This window comes from Clarias gariepinus, chromosome 20 (assembly GCF_024256425.1).
Source record: "Clarias gariepinus isolate MV-2021 ecotype Netherlands chromosome 20, CGAR_prim_01v2, whole genome shotgun sequence".
Taxonomy (NCBI): domain Eukaryota; kingdom Metazoa; phylum Chordata; class Actinopteri; order Siluriformes; family Clariidae; genus Clarias; species Clarias gariepinus.
The window spans coordinates 11,720,332-11,737,257 of record NC_071119.1 but is presented as its reverse complement, the minus strand read 5'-3'; the positions used below and the strand labels follow the sequence as shown (position 1 = coordinate 11,737,257).

The following is a 16,926-nucleotide window of genomic DNA, read 5'->3' as shown; positions in this document are numbered from 1 at the left end:
AAAAGTAGTTGAAAACTAACCAATATACAGATTAGTTTTAAAACTTGGATGCAAATATTTCACGTTAAAAACTTTTCTTTGAGCTGCTTTGCCAGACCTTTATTGAATCTGCTTGTTTGTGGGTGTTTCTTCCTTTAGTTCTGCCTTCAGTAGGTGAAACGCCGCTCAGGTCAGGTGACGGACTTACATTCACTTTCTTTGCCATGGGTGTGCATTTTGAGTTATTCACCACCTGTACCATACCAGCACTGGCTAAACAGTGTTACAGCATTGAATGTGAGCAGAGAATTTCCCTATGTACATATCAGAATACATCCTGCTACTTGCTATCAGCAGTCAAATCATCAATAAACACCAGTAAGTCAGTTCCAGTGGCAGCTATACATACAGTACTCCACCACCCACAGTGTCTCCAACATGTTTGACAGGTTTTATGGTATGCTTCGGATCACGACCCCTCCCTTTCCTTCTTCATATTCTTCTGTTTCGAAAAAGTTATTTTTGGCTCCATCTGTCAAAGGAATCTTGCTTCAGAACTTGGCAGACTTTTGTTTTAGATGTTTTCTAGAATATTTCTGTTTCTGATCATTTCAAGTTTTGTTGAATTTTTTTAATTATTATTTTTTTTACCACAATCATGAAGTGCCATCTCTTTAGTGCCAACAATCTCAAGAGTGTTCCTGACTTCAATCATTTTCAGTTCTTGTTTTTCAAGAGATTTGCCAAATTGGCGATTTGGCTACTCCAAGTGTTTCAGCTATATCTCCTTCCCTTGCGCTAAATTAATCTTAGGTGGTACAACAGAAACTTTGAAAAGGCCTCCATCTAGTGTTCACCATGAGATGAGCATCTTATCATATTCCAAGTAACTTGCCATGCTCATGCTTGGATTTGACAGCAATGCCAGTTTCCTCAAAATTCCTGGGGCAAATACTGTCACTTTATATGAAAGCTCCACCTTAAATACATGTATATCATTATTTATTATCAATATGACCTCTAATCTATCTCAGAATAGTATTTAACTTCCATTTGACAGTGGCTGCGGTGGATTTAGCCCTTGCTTCTGCAGCTGTCTTCTTGTTATCTTGGGAAGAAATAACCAAAGTTTTAACGTTTTTGCTAATACTGTACCGCTAACACAGTCACGCTCGTCATCTGTAAGTAAGTAGCTGAGCTGAGTGCTGTAAGGACACCGGCGTTGCACAAGAAATATCAATATCCAATGCATAATCATACGTGTTGAATTATGTTATTGTATATTTTTATAAAAAAAAGGAAGGTAGATACGGCAGGTGAAGAGACAGTATGTGTATGTGTGTGTCTAAAAGAGGATGACCCCTGTGTTGAGGTTCCTATGATTCTAAGTTGATTAGCTGCTCCAGGGCTGTAGGGGAGGAGATTTCAGGATAAAATAACCACTAAGTCCTCATAACCACGTGTTCATTGACCAGGCTAATACTATTAGTGTGACGTTCTCTCTCTCTTTCAGGTTCTTGTGGACCATTCTCTACAGAGTAAGGCCTCACTGACTTTCTGGATTTTTCCAGGTTATATACACTTGCGTTTGGGAATGTACATCAACCATGTGGACTAGTTGAGTATTCCAGGATCCACGCTGTTAACATGCCCGTGCATCAAATATCCGTCATGCCTGTTAGTGAGGATGCTAGTTTTAATGGGCAGGACAGCATCAGAACCAGAAACAAGAATAAAGTAAACAAGGTAAGTCTATGTAAGCTTTTATAGATAGCATACTGGGGATTTGATAATAAAGAGTTCTTATTAGCTTGTCTCATAGACATTGTCCCATAAGATTACATGGTTAAAAGGTATGATAATTATCAAAAATCAGCTGTGGTATAAATGGAATAAAACACATTCTGTGGAAAAATAAGTAGCTCCAGTATAAGAGCACTTCCTGTCATGTTTTATTATCTGCTTTAGCAGAAACAGGCTACCAGGGATTTGACTTGATTTCTTGTATCTAGTATTTTCATCTTTCCAGTGCTGTGATTTGAGAAAAACCTTTTTTATATAAGTGCAAAATGCTCACACCTCAATAGAAGAGGAAATAGTGGAATAAGCAAATAAAACCGTATTTGTTCTGGGACTGGATGGTGAAACAGATCCAGAGATTGAGGCCTATGAACAAAGTATGATCGGTGCCAAAAACCCAAACTGGGGCGGGACCTGGGGTACATATTTGAAGCTGTGATGTGGCAAGGAGCAGAAGCAAATAGTGGGTTCAGTAGTAGCACGGTAGCATGAGGTCTGTACAGAATATTGTAAATCTGAGCCGTGAATGTCACCAAGACTAGCAGCATACATTATATAGATAGACTTCAGAATGGTCCCGACTTTAAATCTAGTCGATGCAACACCTTATTTGTCTTTAAAATTTTATTCATTGATAAAATGGATACCACAATTATAGCAATATAAAAACATTAATAATTCTGTACAACCTGCTAACAAATAAGGTAAGGCCAAAAATCTTGGCCTTGTCCTTTTCCTCATAATTTCTTTTAATTTAATCCTTAAACTAATCTATGTACAGCGCCTATCTACCACATGAGAACCGTTATAGGTCTATTAATAGCATTTTAAACATATTAAAGTGACTGAAACTCAGCATTGTTCTTTTATGCTCCAGGTAAAGTGAGTCTATTTCAGGATCCACTTCTGAAGTTACACTGTATAGAAGTCTCCTGGTTTATCTTGTATTTTTATATAAACGACTGCAAAGCATTGTTGCTCTTTTACTATGACCATGTCTATTATGTGCACAACAGTAGATAAGTGAATTGTCTGTCTGAAGTAGGTCGGAAAGGACTTCATTGCTCACACTTTTTCTGCATTGTGATGTCTTCATGGTTTTGCTAAGCATAATTTTAAGTTACAAAGAACATGGTACAATAACTAGAAAAAAAAACAGTACAGTATTATGAGGACAGGAATTTTTAATTCTAAACATAAATATATATATATATATATTTTTTTTTTTACTTCAAATTGACTTTTATTGCTTCTTTAGAATTTAGACTTTTTTTTTTTGCTAACTAACTAACTAAAGTGTGTGCTGAACATACTTATGATCCCATGCACTAAACAGGCCCAGTTTCTTTATCTCAGCTTTAGCTCAAGTAATAGGATTGGTGTGTCTTAGTTGTTTCTGTGATATTAAATTACATTGTTAGATAATGCTACTTCAACCATGATAGAAAAGTATTTACTTTGGGTGTCTTTTACAATTTTTGAAAGGCTTGAGCCACTCGACATTTCTTCATATTAAATAACACAATTCTTCATATTAAATTTTTATTTCATAGTAAATAAAATAAAAATTATGTAGACTAAATTAAATACAATGGACCTTTAGATTGCAAGTACAGTGAAACCTCGGATTGCAAGTAACGCGGTTTGCGAGTGTTCCGCAAGACAAGCAAATATTTTAAATAAATTTTGACTTGGAAAACGAGCAAGTCTTATTTGCAAGTATCGAGTATCATGTATCACGCAGGCGCTTTCCGTTTTGACGCCAAGCATGACGTGATCAGAACTGAAACAATGGTTTTTCTCTCTCTTATGCTGCGGAATTGTGGGTAATCGTCTCCCCTGCTGGGTCTTAGTTGCCATCTCTTACTGGTATAATTAACATCCCTGCACGTGTGTACTGTTTACTATAACACTGTGACCACGTGTGTGTATAAAACATATTTTTCATTAGAGAGGTTAAAGATCCCTTTTCTCCCTCCCTCAGCAGCCCGTTATTTGTGCGCACGCATAATTTGACACCGTGCCCCTTTACACCCCCCCTCCCCACCTCCTTCTCGTGCTTCACACACACACACAAACACTCTGCTCTACGCAGAAACACTGCTCTGTCACGATTCTTTTTGTGAAGTCCAGGTTAATTTGTTTTATTTTTACTTTATATGTTGTATAAATTATTTCATGTATTTAATTTTTTATTATTATTATTTCTTATGGGGAAATTAGCTTTGGTTTACAAGTGTTTTGAAATACAAGCCCGCTTCCGAACAAATTGTGAGTGTTTCGCAAGACAAGAAAAAATGTTAAACAAATTTTACTTCAGTAGACGAGCAAGTTCTTGTAAAATGAGCAGCATTGTGGGTAATCTTCTCCCACGCTCGATCTTAGTGCGCATGTGTGTAAAAGTCGTCCTACACAGTAGCCCCCTTGATCCTCCTCTCCTCTCTCTGGTCTCATTCACTACAACCCTGATTCTTTGCAAAAGGTAAAGTGCAGGTTAATTTGTCTCATTTTTAGTTTATATTTTGTATCAATTTATATTAATATTTTTGAATTATGATAAGAATCGTCGAATATTTGACGAAGGTGGTGTAGTGGTAAGCACTGTCGCCTTACACTAACGACTCAGCGTTCAGCATCACCAGTATACTAATCACCGGGCTGATCATCCATCATCATCTGCACCTGTTTCTCACTGGTTTATTCATAAGTTAGATGTTTTGTATGCTTGAATGATTCATAGGTCACTTTGTGGTTTAACAAACCAAAAAGTCCTTCAGGAAGCCTGAAGAACTATTCATCAAAACTACAAGACAGCCTTGCTCTTTGGAAGCAAAAATATGAGGAAATTAGGGGAACTCTTTTGCATAGTAGAGAAAATTCATTCACTTAATAAATGAAGTGAATAGTGAAGAATACTTAATGTTAAATGACTAATTCATAGAATTACTAAATTAATATATACTTAGTTATTCATGCCAGTGTTCAACTAAGTGGGAAGATTCTTTTTTTATATAGACCACTAATTATGCTCATGAGAAAACGTCTTTGCATTTACAAAGGATCATTATGAACAGCATTGCATTGGCATTCTCTGTGAATGTGATCATATTTTCTATGAACAGCTAGACAAGGCATGGAGGATAAAATAACTGCTGCAAAACTTATTAGTGTCCAAAATTTGGTTGATGATTAAATTAATTAGCAAATATAATACATCCCCTTAACCTCATTTTTTTTTTCAGGTACCGGATACGGCTAAAGAATAGCTGTCAGCTAATGTTCTGTATCGCTTAAAAGTCTTTTTTTTTTATTTTTATCTGTGTTGTTTTAGGTGCATAGGTCTACACAAGAGTCAGCACTGAGTGGCGTATCACAGCCTTTTGCCACAGCTTCCTGTCAGGAAATGGGCAGGTGGGTGAAGCTAAAGCTATTGATCCACGATGTAAAGCAATTTCCCTCTGGGGTTAATAAAGTTCTTTGAATCTTAAATGAATCTTAAAATGAATTAAAAATAAAAATTAAATTGTGAATGTGTGTATCCAGCACTGGTGATGTATTCAACTCTGGATATCATGGCCCAAACCATACCACCACCATCGTTCCCGTAAACCACACTCCCATCACTAAGCAACAGGTGAAGCGTCGATACCGGCGACACAGGCGACACCGGAAGAGCAGTGGTTGCATTGCAGACTGGGTGGAGCAGTCAGGAATCACGAACACCAAGAATGACTCTTCTTCAGAAGACGAACAGTACCACAGGGCAGAACGGTCCTGGAGTCGTGAGAAAGCCCGGCGTAGACGACGTCCACTTGTGTTCCCGGGTTCTTGTGGGGATAAAGCCCAGAAACAGGACCTCAAAACGTCACAGAGGACATCCTTTAATATGGACGAGCTAGAGAGCAATTCAGCCAATCATGCCAGCAAAGGTAGTAAGGAGGAGGAAGAGGAGGAGGAGGAGGAAGAGGAGGGGCCAATTACAAAGACTTATGAGGAACAGGGACCAGGAGGCACAGATATGGCCGTCCCTACAACTCAGAAATACACAAAGCCATCCAATCAGAACAGGACTCTACAGGAAGCATGCACTGATAATGAACCTGAACTGTGCAGGTGAGAGACTCCAAAAAGAAAAAAGAGACATCATAGAGAAATCATATGTAGTAATGGTCTGTTAAAAGTTTGTTGTATGTGTAGGATCTGCCACAGTGAAGCTGATGAGGAGTGTCCTCTCATCATGCCGTGTAGGTGCACAGGGAGTCTACGCTTCGTCCACCACGCCTGCCTGCACCAGTGGATCAAAAGCTCGGACACGCGCTGCTGTGAACTGTGTAAATTCAACTTCATCATGGAGTCGCACCTCAAACCCTTGCGCAAGGTGCAACGCTCTATCTCTCACGTACACAAAAACACGAAACGTGATCACTTAACGTGAAAGACTAATGCTTAGATTAAAAGTTTATTTCATTGCATCGTCTCTCTCTTTCTCAGTGGGAGAACTTGAACCTGTCCGCAGGTGAACGCAGGAGGATCTTCTGCGCCGTGATCTTTCACCTGATGGCCATGGGCTGTGTCGCCTGGTCCCTTTATGTCTTCGTCCTCATGCACTACACTACTGAAGGATTACAGCAAGGTAAAGAGCATAGTGGTCAAATCCCTTTTTCTATTTGTTCTAATTCTAATACGTTCTCGTTGCTATGGTAACAACTTATCTGGATCATGCTTTATATAATCCAAGGCTTATCATAAACAGATTTTAAATACGATCTTTAAAAGGATTTTCATTCTATATTCCTACGTTGGCTCGTTGTATATAAAAAAAGGTCTTGCATAAGCATTTGCATTCTTAATGAAAATAAGCAAAAATTAGGTTGTAATGATGTTTATTTAACACTCAATGCTTATGTCTTTGTCTTCTAATTGGACACTGCTGTAATTATATACCTCTCGATGTTGCAGGACCGCTGGAGTGGTTGTTCTGGACCAAGCTTGGCATTGTTACCCTCAGCATGGTGGCAGGCCTCATTTTCATGCACATCCAGTGCAAAGTCTACCTAAACATCTGGAGGCGCCTGAAGGCTTTTAACTGTGTCATCTTTGTGCACAACTGTCCAGACTTGGTGTGCAACATGGCTGAAAAAGCCCCGCCCCCTCACGCTGTTGCCACCCACCAGACCCAAACTAGCGTTCACTGTCCTGGCCCAGCAGGACGAAGTGCAGAGGTGGCACCAGTTTAATTTTTTTTTAAGTGATGGTTCGGTTTGGAAGTCTGTTTGGTGGAACTGACTTCTTTCCCTTAATTACTATGGGGAAAAATCATTCAAATGCATAAGGAAAATGCAAACCTTAGTTTTATATACAACAGTGGAACAGTTATACATCTGCCGTTTCTGTGGCAGTTATTCACAGAGTCGGGTTGCCAGCTCAATGCCCAATTGTATCTAAGAACTTGGAGGTGAAGGACCTTGCACGAGTGTCCAACAGTGGTGACCCGTCTGCATCAAGGTTTGATGCAAGAGCCTTCTGGTCTGTAGTCCAACACCTTAATCACCGATCCACCCCTGCCTCACTGTCTAATAAAATCATAACATTTTGAAGCCAAATATACCAATTTTATTGACCAGGACATTTTGCAGAAGAACTATGACCTCAAAAATCAGTATTAAGTACAAATTCTGCACAATCATGAAGCACTGAACATAATTACAGGGTAAAACACCGGATTGTGCGCCATGGACATATTAACAATGATTATAATTTTCTGAGACAGTTTTTTAATCATAAAAAAGAAATAAATCCGTTGTTTGTATCAACTTTAATCAATAAAAATGTTAAGTTTCTTAATCAGATTCTTGACTTGGAGACAGTTATTATTTCTATTTAATTTCCACTTTGTCCATTGATGTGATAATCTTTATTCAAAGATGATGTCTGCACTCTTGTAACCCTAAGACCATTTATTTGACACCTGTGTGTCAGCTTATGAAATATTTAGCACTCATGTATATTATTCCATTTTTTTAATTTTGGCTAAAATTTTAATTAAACAGGCTATTGGTTTTCAACCGTCACCACGAACATTTGTTTAAAAAAAGTTCAACAGAGAGTTTTAGTCGTCACAATCTTTGCATGACCTGACTACTTAAAACTCTGGTTAACCCAAAAATGGGCAAATGTTACCACGCGTTAGCTGAGCTAGCTTTAACTTAATTAAGATGCTATGGTGAATAATGTTAATTTTTATGCTAAAGTTACTTTGGATCCAAGTGAACCATACCCTACATGTAATTCTCTGTAGAAATTTAAACTACAACGATTCTAGTTAGCGATGGATAGCAGACAGCTAGCAGTTCAACACCTGCATTTCAGCTATGCCCCTAATTATGCATCATTTTATTCCCTAATATAATTTGACCTGATGAGTTACATAAAAATTCATCTCTCCTACAGTTGTCAAAACAATTTTAGTACCAAGCTGTTACCAGATTTATTTCTGTTGTAAAGTAAAAAGACATTAGGGCTCTATGGTGATTTATTCACTGAATGCAGTCGTTTATCCGTGCCATTGTGGCAACAAGAAAGTTGAGCCAAAAGTCAAAGCTTTTGAGATCTATCAGTCAATTATGGGCATGAGCGAGTGAAAAACTCAAAGTACTCAAAACTCGGTTCCTTTGCGAAGAAAGAAATTAGATAAATTGGTTCAGGCATGTGGTAAGGATGCCACTAGGATGCCTCCTTAGGGTGGTGTTCTTGGCACATTCAGCTGGGAGGAGGCCAGACCTAGGACTAGGACTAGATGGAAAGAGTATAACTCCAAACTGGCCTGGGAGTGCCTCAGGATCCCTTAGTCAAAGTTTGTTAAAGTGGCCAAGGAAAAGGAAGGGGTTTCCTGCTGGAACTGCTACCTTGGGAATCCACTTCAAGTAAGCAGTTGAAGATGGATGGAGCCAGGCTCCTAGTGGCCATTCGAGAAAAGTTTTGGCATGTCTGTGTTGGAGTCGTTTTTCACTTCACAGTTAGCCAACACTAATAATAATAATAATAATAATAGGACAGGTCAGACATCCTTCAATTGTCTAGTTCCTGGCGTGGGGCTAAATTAAAAGCACAGTTGGAGACTTTTTTTATGAAAGACATGAACAGATCAAATCTGACTGGCACATTTAAATAGATTTTTTTTAATTTAAAATGGATGTAGCAGCATCACAACAGCCCAAACAGATATATACAGCAAGTCCTGACTAGAAATGAACTTTGTACTTGAACACACACACACACACACACTGTATCAGTCATCTACACTTTAAAAAATATATACGCTCAGTCAATAGCTGTTTTGCATCATGCATTATCTTCCGAAAGCTCTGCATCAGAATCCTGAAGTACTTCATCCTCATCCTCATCTTCATGCTTCTCTTCCATGGTGTGTGTTTCTTGCACTGCAGTGTGTTGTTTCTCTAGGCCTTTTGCTGAAACTTTGCGCATCTTGATGTTGGGCAGTTTCTTTAGATCCCCGTTCCACTCTCTATCAAACAACAAGGAAATGTTTTCACTGCTCTCAGTTACACAAAAACGTTTCTTTAGCACTGCACATGTCCTGAATACTTGTCACATAAGTAAACAGGTAGTAGATAAAGTGTCCAGTTATTTGCACCCTTCATGAGAATGAGGAAAAAGCAATCAATATAGCTTGTATAAACTGATAATTGAAGTTTGATAATTAGCAATAATTCTGGGAGACTTATTTCTAAAATTTCTGGTTCAAGAGTTCTTACCTGAACGTTTTCAAATGCTTGCTGTTGATTATATCTGGAATCTCTATGAAAGTACAAAAAAACAAGATAAACTGTATTATATATATATATATATATATATATATCTCGGATCTTTGGATAATAAATGTAAGGAGATTACTGACCGAAGCCGTTCCCTTCGTATTGAGCTCGCTCTCTTTCCATCGTCTGCTTTATGATGGCCTCTCTGGAGAAGTGCAGTCGACCCTGACGCCCTTTAATGCTGTTGGCCAGTTCGATCTGGTCTAATTCCGCATCAAATCGGTGCAAGTACCTGAGTAAGAGAAGAACTTGAACTTTACCAGAACAATATAAACACATAATGAACATTAGATAATAAATAGCCAACAATAAACCCCGACTAACACCACGTTCCCCTTCCCATTTATAGCTTGAATCAAATGTCTCAGGTGTAAAAAATAAATAAATAAATAATAATAATAATAAACTTGTTCTAAAGTGTGATATACAATATCTTACCTCTCGATGATTTCACAAGCCTCTTGTTTAGAATATTCTAACTTGTCTGAGTCCAGCTGACTTTGGAACCATAAAAGTTTTTCTCCTGTTGATGGACCAGAACAGGTTAAACTTATACCTAATAATTTATTACACTCCCGAAATGAGATCCCTTATGTAATTGTTACACGCGAAACATTACAATCAGTGGAACACAAGAATTGGTACATGGCTTTCGAATTCTAACAAGACTTACCAAATAAATTTAAACGCTGAGCCTTTTCATTTTTTAACCTGGAAAAAAGAAAAACAGAAAATGTTACACAAACATACGAAAGAAGTGGGGGAAAAAAAAAAACCTATACTCATACATCAAATTAAACCAGAGTGATTTCAGATGGTATTATTAATACTTTATTTGTGCATTGTAGTGTTAGGAAACAAAATTCAACAATGAGGATTGATAATTGAAAATACTACATAACTAACACAAATGGAGACTTTTAAACCCTTGGCAATATTTTATTTTTTCATGCACACACAACCAATCAAAAGTTTGGACACACCACCTTATTCAATGTGGTTTTTTTTTTCGTTTCATCATTAGACATAACTACTGACAACAATGAAATAATGACATGAGTTCCCAGAGGTGTCGAGTACTCGGTGGCTGCTTTTCCTTTACCAAACCATCTTAAGTTTGAACAAGATTTAGTTTGAGTTATTATGGAGGCCAGGTAACCTGATGCAGCAATCCATCACTCTCCTACTTGGACAAATAGCTCTTACATAACCTAGATGTGTGTTTGGGGTCATTGTCCTGTTGGAAAACAAGTGATGGTCCCACTAAGTGCAAACCAGATGTGGTAGCTATGCTGGTCAACATTCAGGAACCGCCTTTTCACCCTCTACTCTAACAAAGATGTGGCACTCAGAGCCAAAAATCTCACATGTGAACTCATTAGCCTATCAGACACTTTCCACTGATCTAATGTCTATCCCTTGTGTTTCTTTTTTAGTTATATTTTTCAGCAGCGCAACACACTTGGAGGATAGCGCCATCCATTCTGCTTGAGCGAGTTCATAGACACCCGTCCCTCCCTCATGAGAGAGCTCAATCATTCAGCTCTCTCTAGGCCCTGGCTGCTTGAGGCTACAGCATCACGCGGGATTCAAACATGCGAATGATCTCCGTATTACATTCCTTGTGTTTCCTTCACCCAAGCAAGTCTCTTCTGCTTATTGTTCTTCCAAAGTAATAGTTTATTTGCAATTTCTTTGCAATTCAACCATAAAGCTTGGACTCACACAGTCTCCCCTGAACAGTGGATGTTGAAATACGTCTGCTGCTACAATTCTAAGAAGCATTTATGTGGGCTCTTTTCTCTTTGCTTAACTGACTGTTTCTTGCCATAATATGGATTTGTAAAGGTGCTCCAGTAGCACTTCTTGACTTCACAAGACAACTGATGATCTATAGCACATCAAGAAGGCAAAAAATTAACTCTTGACAAGGTGCAGCTGTGAACTGAAAACAATTCCAGGTGATTAAAATGTTTTTGAAAATGTTTAAATTAATGCATCAAGGTTTTGAAAATGTTCAAATTAATATATGTGTCTGCCGCGTTAGTATATTATAATAGTATAATTACAAGCATTTTATGAGTGTCAAAGGCCTTTCTGGACAACTACATTAAGTTTATGCATGAGAACGACATATTTGACGTGTTGACCTTTCTTTTTTAAGACCTCTGCAATTTACCCTGGCATGCTGTCAATCAACTTCTCGACCACATCCTGACTGGTGGCGCTGCCCATTTTTGCATAATCATTGCTTGGAGTATGTCAGAATTACTGTGTTTTTATTTGTTCACCCGCCTCTTGAGGATTGACCGCAAATTCTCAATGTGATTAAGGTCTGGAGTTTTCCCTAATCATAGACCCAAAACTTGGCAACGTGCTCCATCATGCTTAAAAACTCAAGGATGTTTTTTGTGTCATTCTTTTTAAAACATTGAAACAGGAGACTTTGCTAAAATTTCTATTTGTGTCATTCTCAGAACTTTTTGGCCATGGCTTTACAGTTAAGGAGAAGGTGTGTGCAAACTTTTGACTGTTTGTGTGTGTGTTAGTGATGGGAAGTTTGAATCATTCTAGTGACTCGGTTCTTTGATTCTCGTTCATCAAAATGAACAAATCTTTTTTTGAGTCATTTAGTTCTTTTGATCATAAATTAAATAAAATGTTGAGTTTTCAATAAAAAAAGACCCCCAATACGTCTACATACACAGATTTTGGCTATAGTTCCGGTAATAAAAATATTACAATGCAGCTAAGGACATATTATAATAAACAGAATAAGTAGTTCACGTCTCATATCTTCTAATCCGAGTCGTTCATTATTTTGAATCTATTGCAACGCATAGCGTTTATGGGAGTCACGTGACAAAAGACTCACTGAGAAGAATCGCTCCATTCTGTTTCCTGTACATAACCTACGGAGGTTTGCGAGGATTTGCGCATGCGCGCCCAGTAGAAAATGAACGAATCACGCTCCGAGACTACTCGTTCTGCTGAGTCACGTTAAAGATTCGTTTGAATCGTTCATTAACGACCCATGACTAGTGTGTGTGTGGCGCATTCTAGCAAACTAGTTCTCTCTCGCACACAGACACACCTTTGAAAAAACTGTCCACATTAAGGTAGTGCACTACACACACTCCTCTCTTACTTGTCTTTCCTGTCCTGTTTGTGAGCTGCTCTGGCCAGAGACGCCGCTTTTCTGCTATAAGGATGGATCACTTTCTTCTCCACCGCGTTCTTCCCTTTCAGCGCTTTCGGCTGTGAAAATAAATATAATTTAACTAGCTTTGAGCGCTGGTTATTAATAAATATTTGTAAAACCTCAGTAACATTACACTTGCCATGTCTGCTGTTCGAGGTTAGCTCCGCTCACGTGCTTCGTTTAGGGGAACAGGTTTTCGAGGCGCACATTTCGGTCCGTCTGTGTTTTCGGTCCCAAATTTCGAGCACGGACATAAATAGTTCCGGATTTTAAAGGCCTCAGTGATTTATGAAAACAAAAATGTACTGTACATTTAAGCAGCTACTAATGCTCAGTGAAGTCTGGGTGTTAATATACAAGCCAAATGAAATTAAATAAAGTCATTGGTTTTGGACTAAGATGATTCAAAAGATAAAATATAACAGGATGTGTTTCTTTACAAAATAATAAGAATTGTGAACTATGGACATATTTATATTTTCATATTTAATCGAATAAATAATAATAATATTAATAGGATATTTATTAATTGAGTTGTTTAATTTTTGCATTAAGGCTGTGGTAGTTTAGCAGTTAGTGCTGTGGACTCACAGCTCCAGGGTCCAGAATTGGGGGACTTTACCTGTCCAGAACTGGGGGACTCACTGGATCCTTGACTGAAGAATGAGCGAGGCTGATCTGTTTTGTTTTCAAGAGAAAGCTGGTACAGAATGGAGTGGGGGAATAAGTTTGTCAGTCTGAACCACGGAGATCCCTACCATCTACTCCACTTTTTCACACTCCTCAGTAACAACTTTAGACAGTAATCATGGTGATCTTTGGTAATATACTGTATATAAACATGTTATTGTGATATAGTCATGCTATTATGCAAGCCATTAAAATAAAGTGATGAATCTTCCTGAAAGACTGATATTTGTGAGCTGAGTTTAAATTAAGTTGATCGTCATCTATATCACTTATTTCTGTATACAGTGTCATGGTGGGGCTGTAGCCTATTCCAGGAGACTTAGGGCACAAGGCAGAGTACACACTGGATAGAGTGACAATCCATCGCAGGGCACACACACATATACACATGCATACACATTTATTTACACACAATGGGCAATTTGGGAATGCCAATTGTACATGCCTTTGGACTGTGGGAAACCCACCATGCACACAGAGGTGGGAATCAAATCTGGCCAGGAAACGAACCCGGACCCTGGAGATGCAAGCCGACAGTGCTAACCACTAAGCTGCTCCAAATTTAGTTAATGTCCAATTAAATTTAAACCCAGCACACAAATAATAGACTTTCAGTAAACTTCACCTGCTGTAGATTTTCAGTACAACACCTGGATTTGGTCAGATTTTGGTCAGTTCTCCCATTACCCTGTGTCTACTGACTACATGTAAGACATACAGTGTGCAATCACATTTACATGTTCAAAAATGTTGTGATATATGTGATTGTTGAAAAACAAATTTCCAATAAACCTGGCTGGATGTCCGAATCGTCAACCCAACTGCATAAAGCTAATCCGAACAGCAGCAAGTTCAGTGCTAAGGCTTGTTGAACATTCTGTGTCACATTTAGTCCCTGCTCTGCTGATATTAACGTTCCATAAGACAGAGGTCAGGGCTCTCTGCAGGACACTCAAGTTCATCCATTCCAACCGTACCAAGTTATGTTTTCCTGGAGCTCGGCGCATTGCCCAAGAAGAACATTGTTATGCTATATCAGGTTCCAGTGAATGGAATATTATATTGTAATGCTACAATATCCAACGTTGTGGCAGTTTGGGGGAAATAAAACAACAACAACAAAACATCAATGACAGTAATGGTCAGATGTCCACATACTTTTGGCCATCTAGTCTAGCTACTATAGCATATGTCATAAAAGAATAAATTTGCCTTACATTGAATGCAATTATTAATTATAAAAGTACGACATCTATTAAAGAAGGAACAGCTAACAAGTATATTACAGGAGGACGCCAACATCAACACAAGCTGATCTTGGATTAATTTTCTACAAACAATTGCAATTTCCTGTTAAATGTTTTTTTCAATGAAACTCCAAAAGGTCCAATTTCTAATTTCAAAAAAAAAAACTTTACAAATTGTTAGGGTTAATAAACAAACACATCACACACAAACTACAAAATGTAGACATTTATTCTACACAATACACGAAATGAATCATCAAAAAAGAAAAGCCATTCAATTTGAGAAATGTCCCTCTCAGTTACAGGTTTTAATTACTTTCGAGCACAAAAAATTACTGCAGGTCAAAATTACATCAAAACATTTATACCAAAAAAATATATAAAAATAATTCAATAACGACACACACACACACACACACACCCCATCGGAGGCACAGCTCAGTTGGGTTTCATGGGAGCTGGCAGGTTGGCTGAGGCTTGCTCTAAGAAGGCCAGCGGCCCCTGTGGGAGCTCTGTAGGCTTTTTGTGCTGAACGTTAATGTCCTCCAGCACCTGCTGCCAGTGATGAATTTTGGACAGGTGCTTCTGAATTAGCATTTCCTTTCTCTGGAGCTCATTCCTTAATTCCGATATGTCCTGCATGTCAAACGTAGGGACAGTAACCAACATGACCAGTTCATTAAACATGCAAATGTGGTGCCAAGCAGTAAGAAACCCACCTCTTTCTCAACCTGCTCCGGTTTCTGTACAGACAGCTGTAGCCTCTTTTGAAGGAAAAAACATTCGGTCTGTCGGGCTACATCGAGAAACTTCTGGATGCACTGGTCAACCCCTTTAAAAAATGACAGACAAACACAAGTTTTTTTTTTACCCCCTCCCACTTTATCCATAATATCACCTTGCATGTTCACTTAAAAGGAGTCGACTCAATGAGTTGAAAAAGCAACCAAAAAAAGTGGACATCAAGGTCAATATCAAGTTATCAAAGTAACACAGCATAGGTATATTGGGGGGGGGGGGAAGGCAATGAGTGTGAGATTATGAATCAAAAGCAAGACATTTGCTTACAAAGTAGGTGTGCTAAGGAGAGGGCTAGAAAGAGTAGAAAGCAATGATAAGGTGTTTTTTTTTTTTTAAGAATATGGAGTCACTGAACAGGAAAGGAAGCATTTCATGTTGTTTTACAGTAAGACTGGACTGAGATCTATAGGTAGCAGCAATGCAACATACAGAACTCCAACTTATGATGCTGAGTGGTTCGAGAAGAAAGAGTGTGTGGATGAAAGGTTCACAAAACAAGAGAAGACAAGATCAGGGAAGGATGCACTTGATATTTCAAGGAAAGCAGGTCTGGAAAATCTGCTTTAAGAAGCAAGGAAGGTGAGGGAGAATGAGAGCTACAGTTGGCGGCAATACCGCTGTTAAAAAACAAAGAAGAAGAAGAAGAAGAGGAGGAGGGGAAAAAGAAGACTGTTTCTCAAACACACAGTTACTTTTGCAGATGAATATTACCCAGGACTCTCACCTGTCCTGATTTCCTCTTGGTCTGTCCCGTTCACATAATCCTGGCTGACTAAAGACGCAAAACATGCCTGTTGGGGGGAAAAAGACAGATAAAAATATACTATTATACATAATGATGATGATGATGATGATTGCATTTCACTACATTTCGGACTGTGTATGTGACAAATAAAATTTCAATTTGATTTGTTCCATTCAAATAAAAAATAACCACAAAAAAGGACCACTTGTATGGGTTTAGATATCTAAAATAAAAGTTATTTAGGATTAGAGTGAACTAGTTAGGCTGCAAAAGCCATTTATTATTATTATTATTATTATTATGCATCTTGCTTTCACAGTTATCTATCTATCTATATATATATATATATATATATATATATATTGCACCAGAATGCTGCTACTACTAGATACAAGCTGCTAGATAATTAACAAGCTAACCCGACCGCAAAACAACAACAAAACTGATTTACAGGAAGCGTCCTTACTTCGAAAGAAGCTTCTAGATCGTCGACTAAAGTGTTCCCCGATGCTCTGTTTCCCGGAGCTCCGGGACCAGGAGTAGGCGGATGAGCACCGGGAGGCTGCTGCTGTTGTCCCGAGAACATTCCACCCATGGAAGACGCCATCTTGGACTTTTCCGCTGTTT

The 16,926-nt window shown here is 38.4% G+C and overlaps 3 protein-coding genes across 3 annotated transcripts; 1 reads left to right on the top strand and 2 right to left on the bottom strand.

Moving 5' to 3' along the window:
• The first annotated feature begins 1,577 nt into the window (after positions 1 to 1,577).
• Positions 1,578 to 7,917, top strand: marchf1 (membrane-associated ring finger (C3HC4) 1). Its single transcript, XM_053480375.1, has 6 exons — positions 1,578 to 1,725; positions 5,111 to 5,190; positions 5,323 to 5,892; positions 5,977 to 6,157; positions 6,271 to 6,412; positions 6,739 to 7,917. Exons 1-6 carry the CDS (start codon positions 1,627 to 1,629, stop codon positions 7,014 to 7,016), a joined length of 1,350 nt encoding a protein of 449 aa, XP_053336350.1. The 5' UTR covers positions 1,578 to 1,626; the 3' UTR covers positions 7,017 to 7,917.
• Positions 7,918 to 8,093: 176 nt separating this feature from the next.
• Positions 8,094 to 13,041, bottom strand: tma16 (translation machinery associated 16 homolog). Its single transcript, XM_053480376.1, has 7 exons — positions 12,956 to 13,041; positions 12,763 to 12,872; positions 10,288 to 10,325; positions 10,053 to 10,137; positions 9,698 to 9,846; positions 9,555 to 9,597; positions 8,094 to 9,304 (listed from the first exon to the last, which is right to left on the bottom strand). The coding sequence occupies exons 1-7, from the start codon at positions 12,956 to 12,958 to the stop codon at positions 9,121 to 9,123; spliced, it is 612 nt and encodes a 203-aa protein (XP_053336351.1). The 5' UTR covers positions 12,959 to 13,041; the 3' UTR covers positions 8,094 to 9,120.
• Positions 13,042 to 14,963: 1,922 nt separating this feature from the next.
• med28 (mediator complex subunit 28) lies at positions 14,964 to 16,926 on the bottom strand. The gene is made up of 4 exons (XM_053480377.1): positions 16,766 to 16,926; positions 16,279 to 16,345; positions 15,473 to 15,585; positions 14,964 to 15,389 (listed from the first exon to the last, which is right to left on the bottom strand). Exons 1-4 carry the CDS (start codon positions 16,904 to 16,906, stop codon positions 15,192 to 15,194), a joined length of 519 nt encoding a protein of 172 aa, XP_053336352.1. The 5' UTR covers positions 16,907 to 16,926; the 3' UTR covers positions 14,964 to 15,191.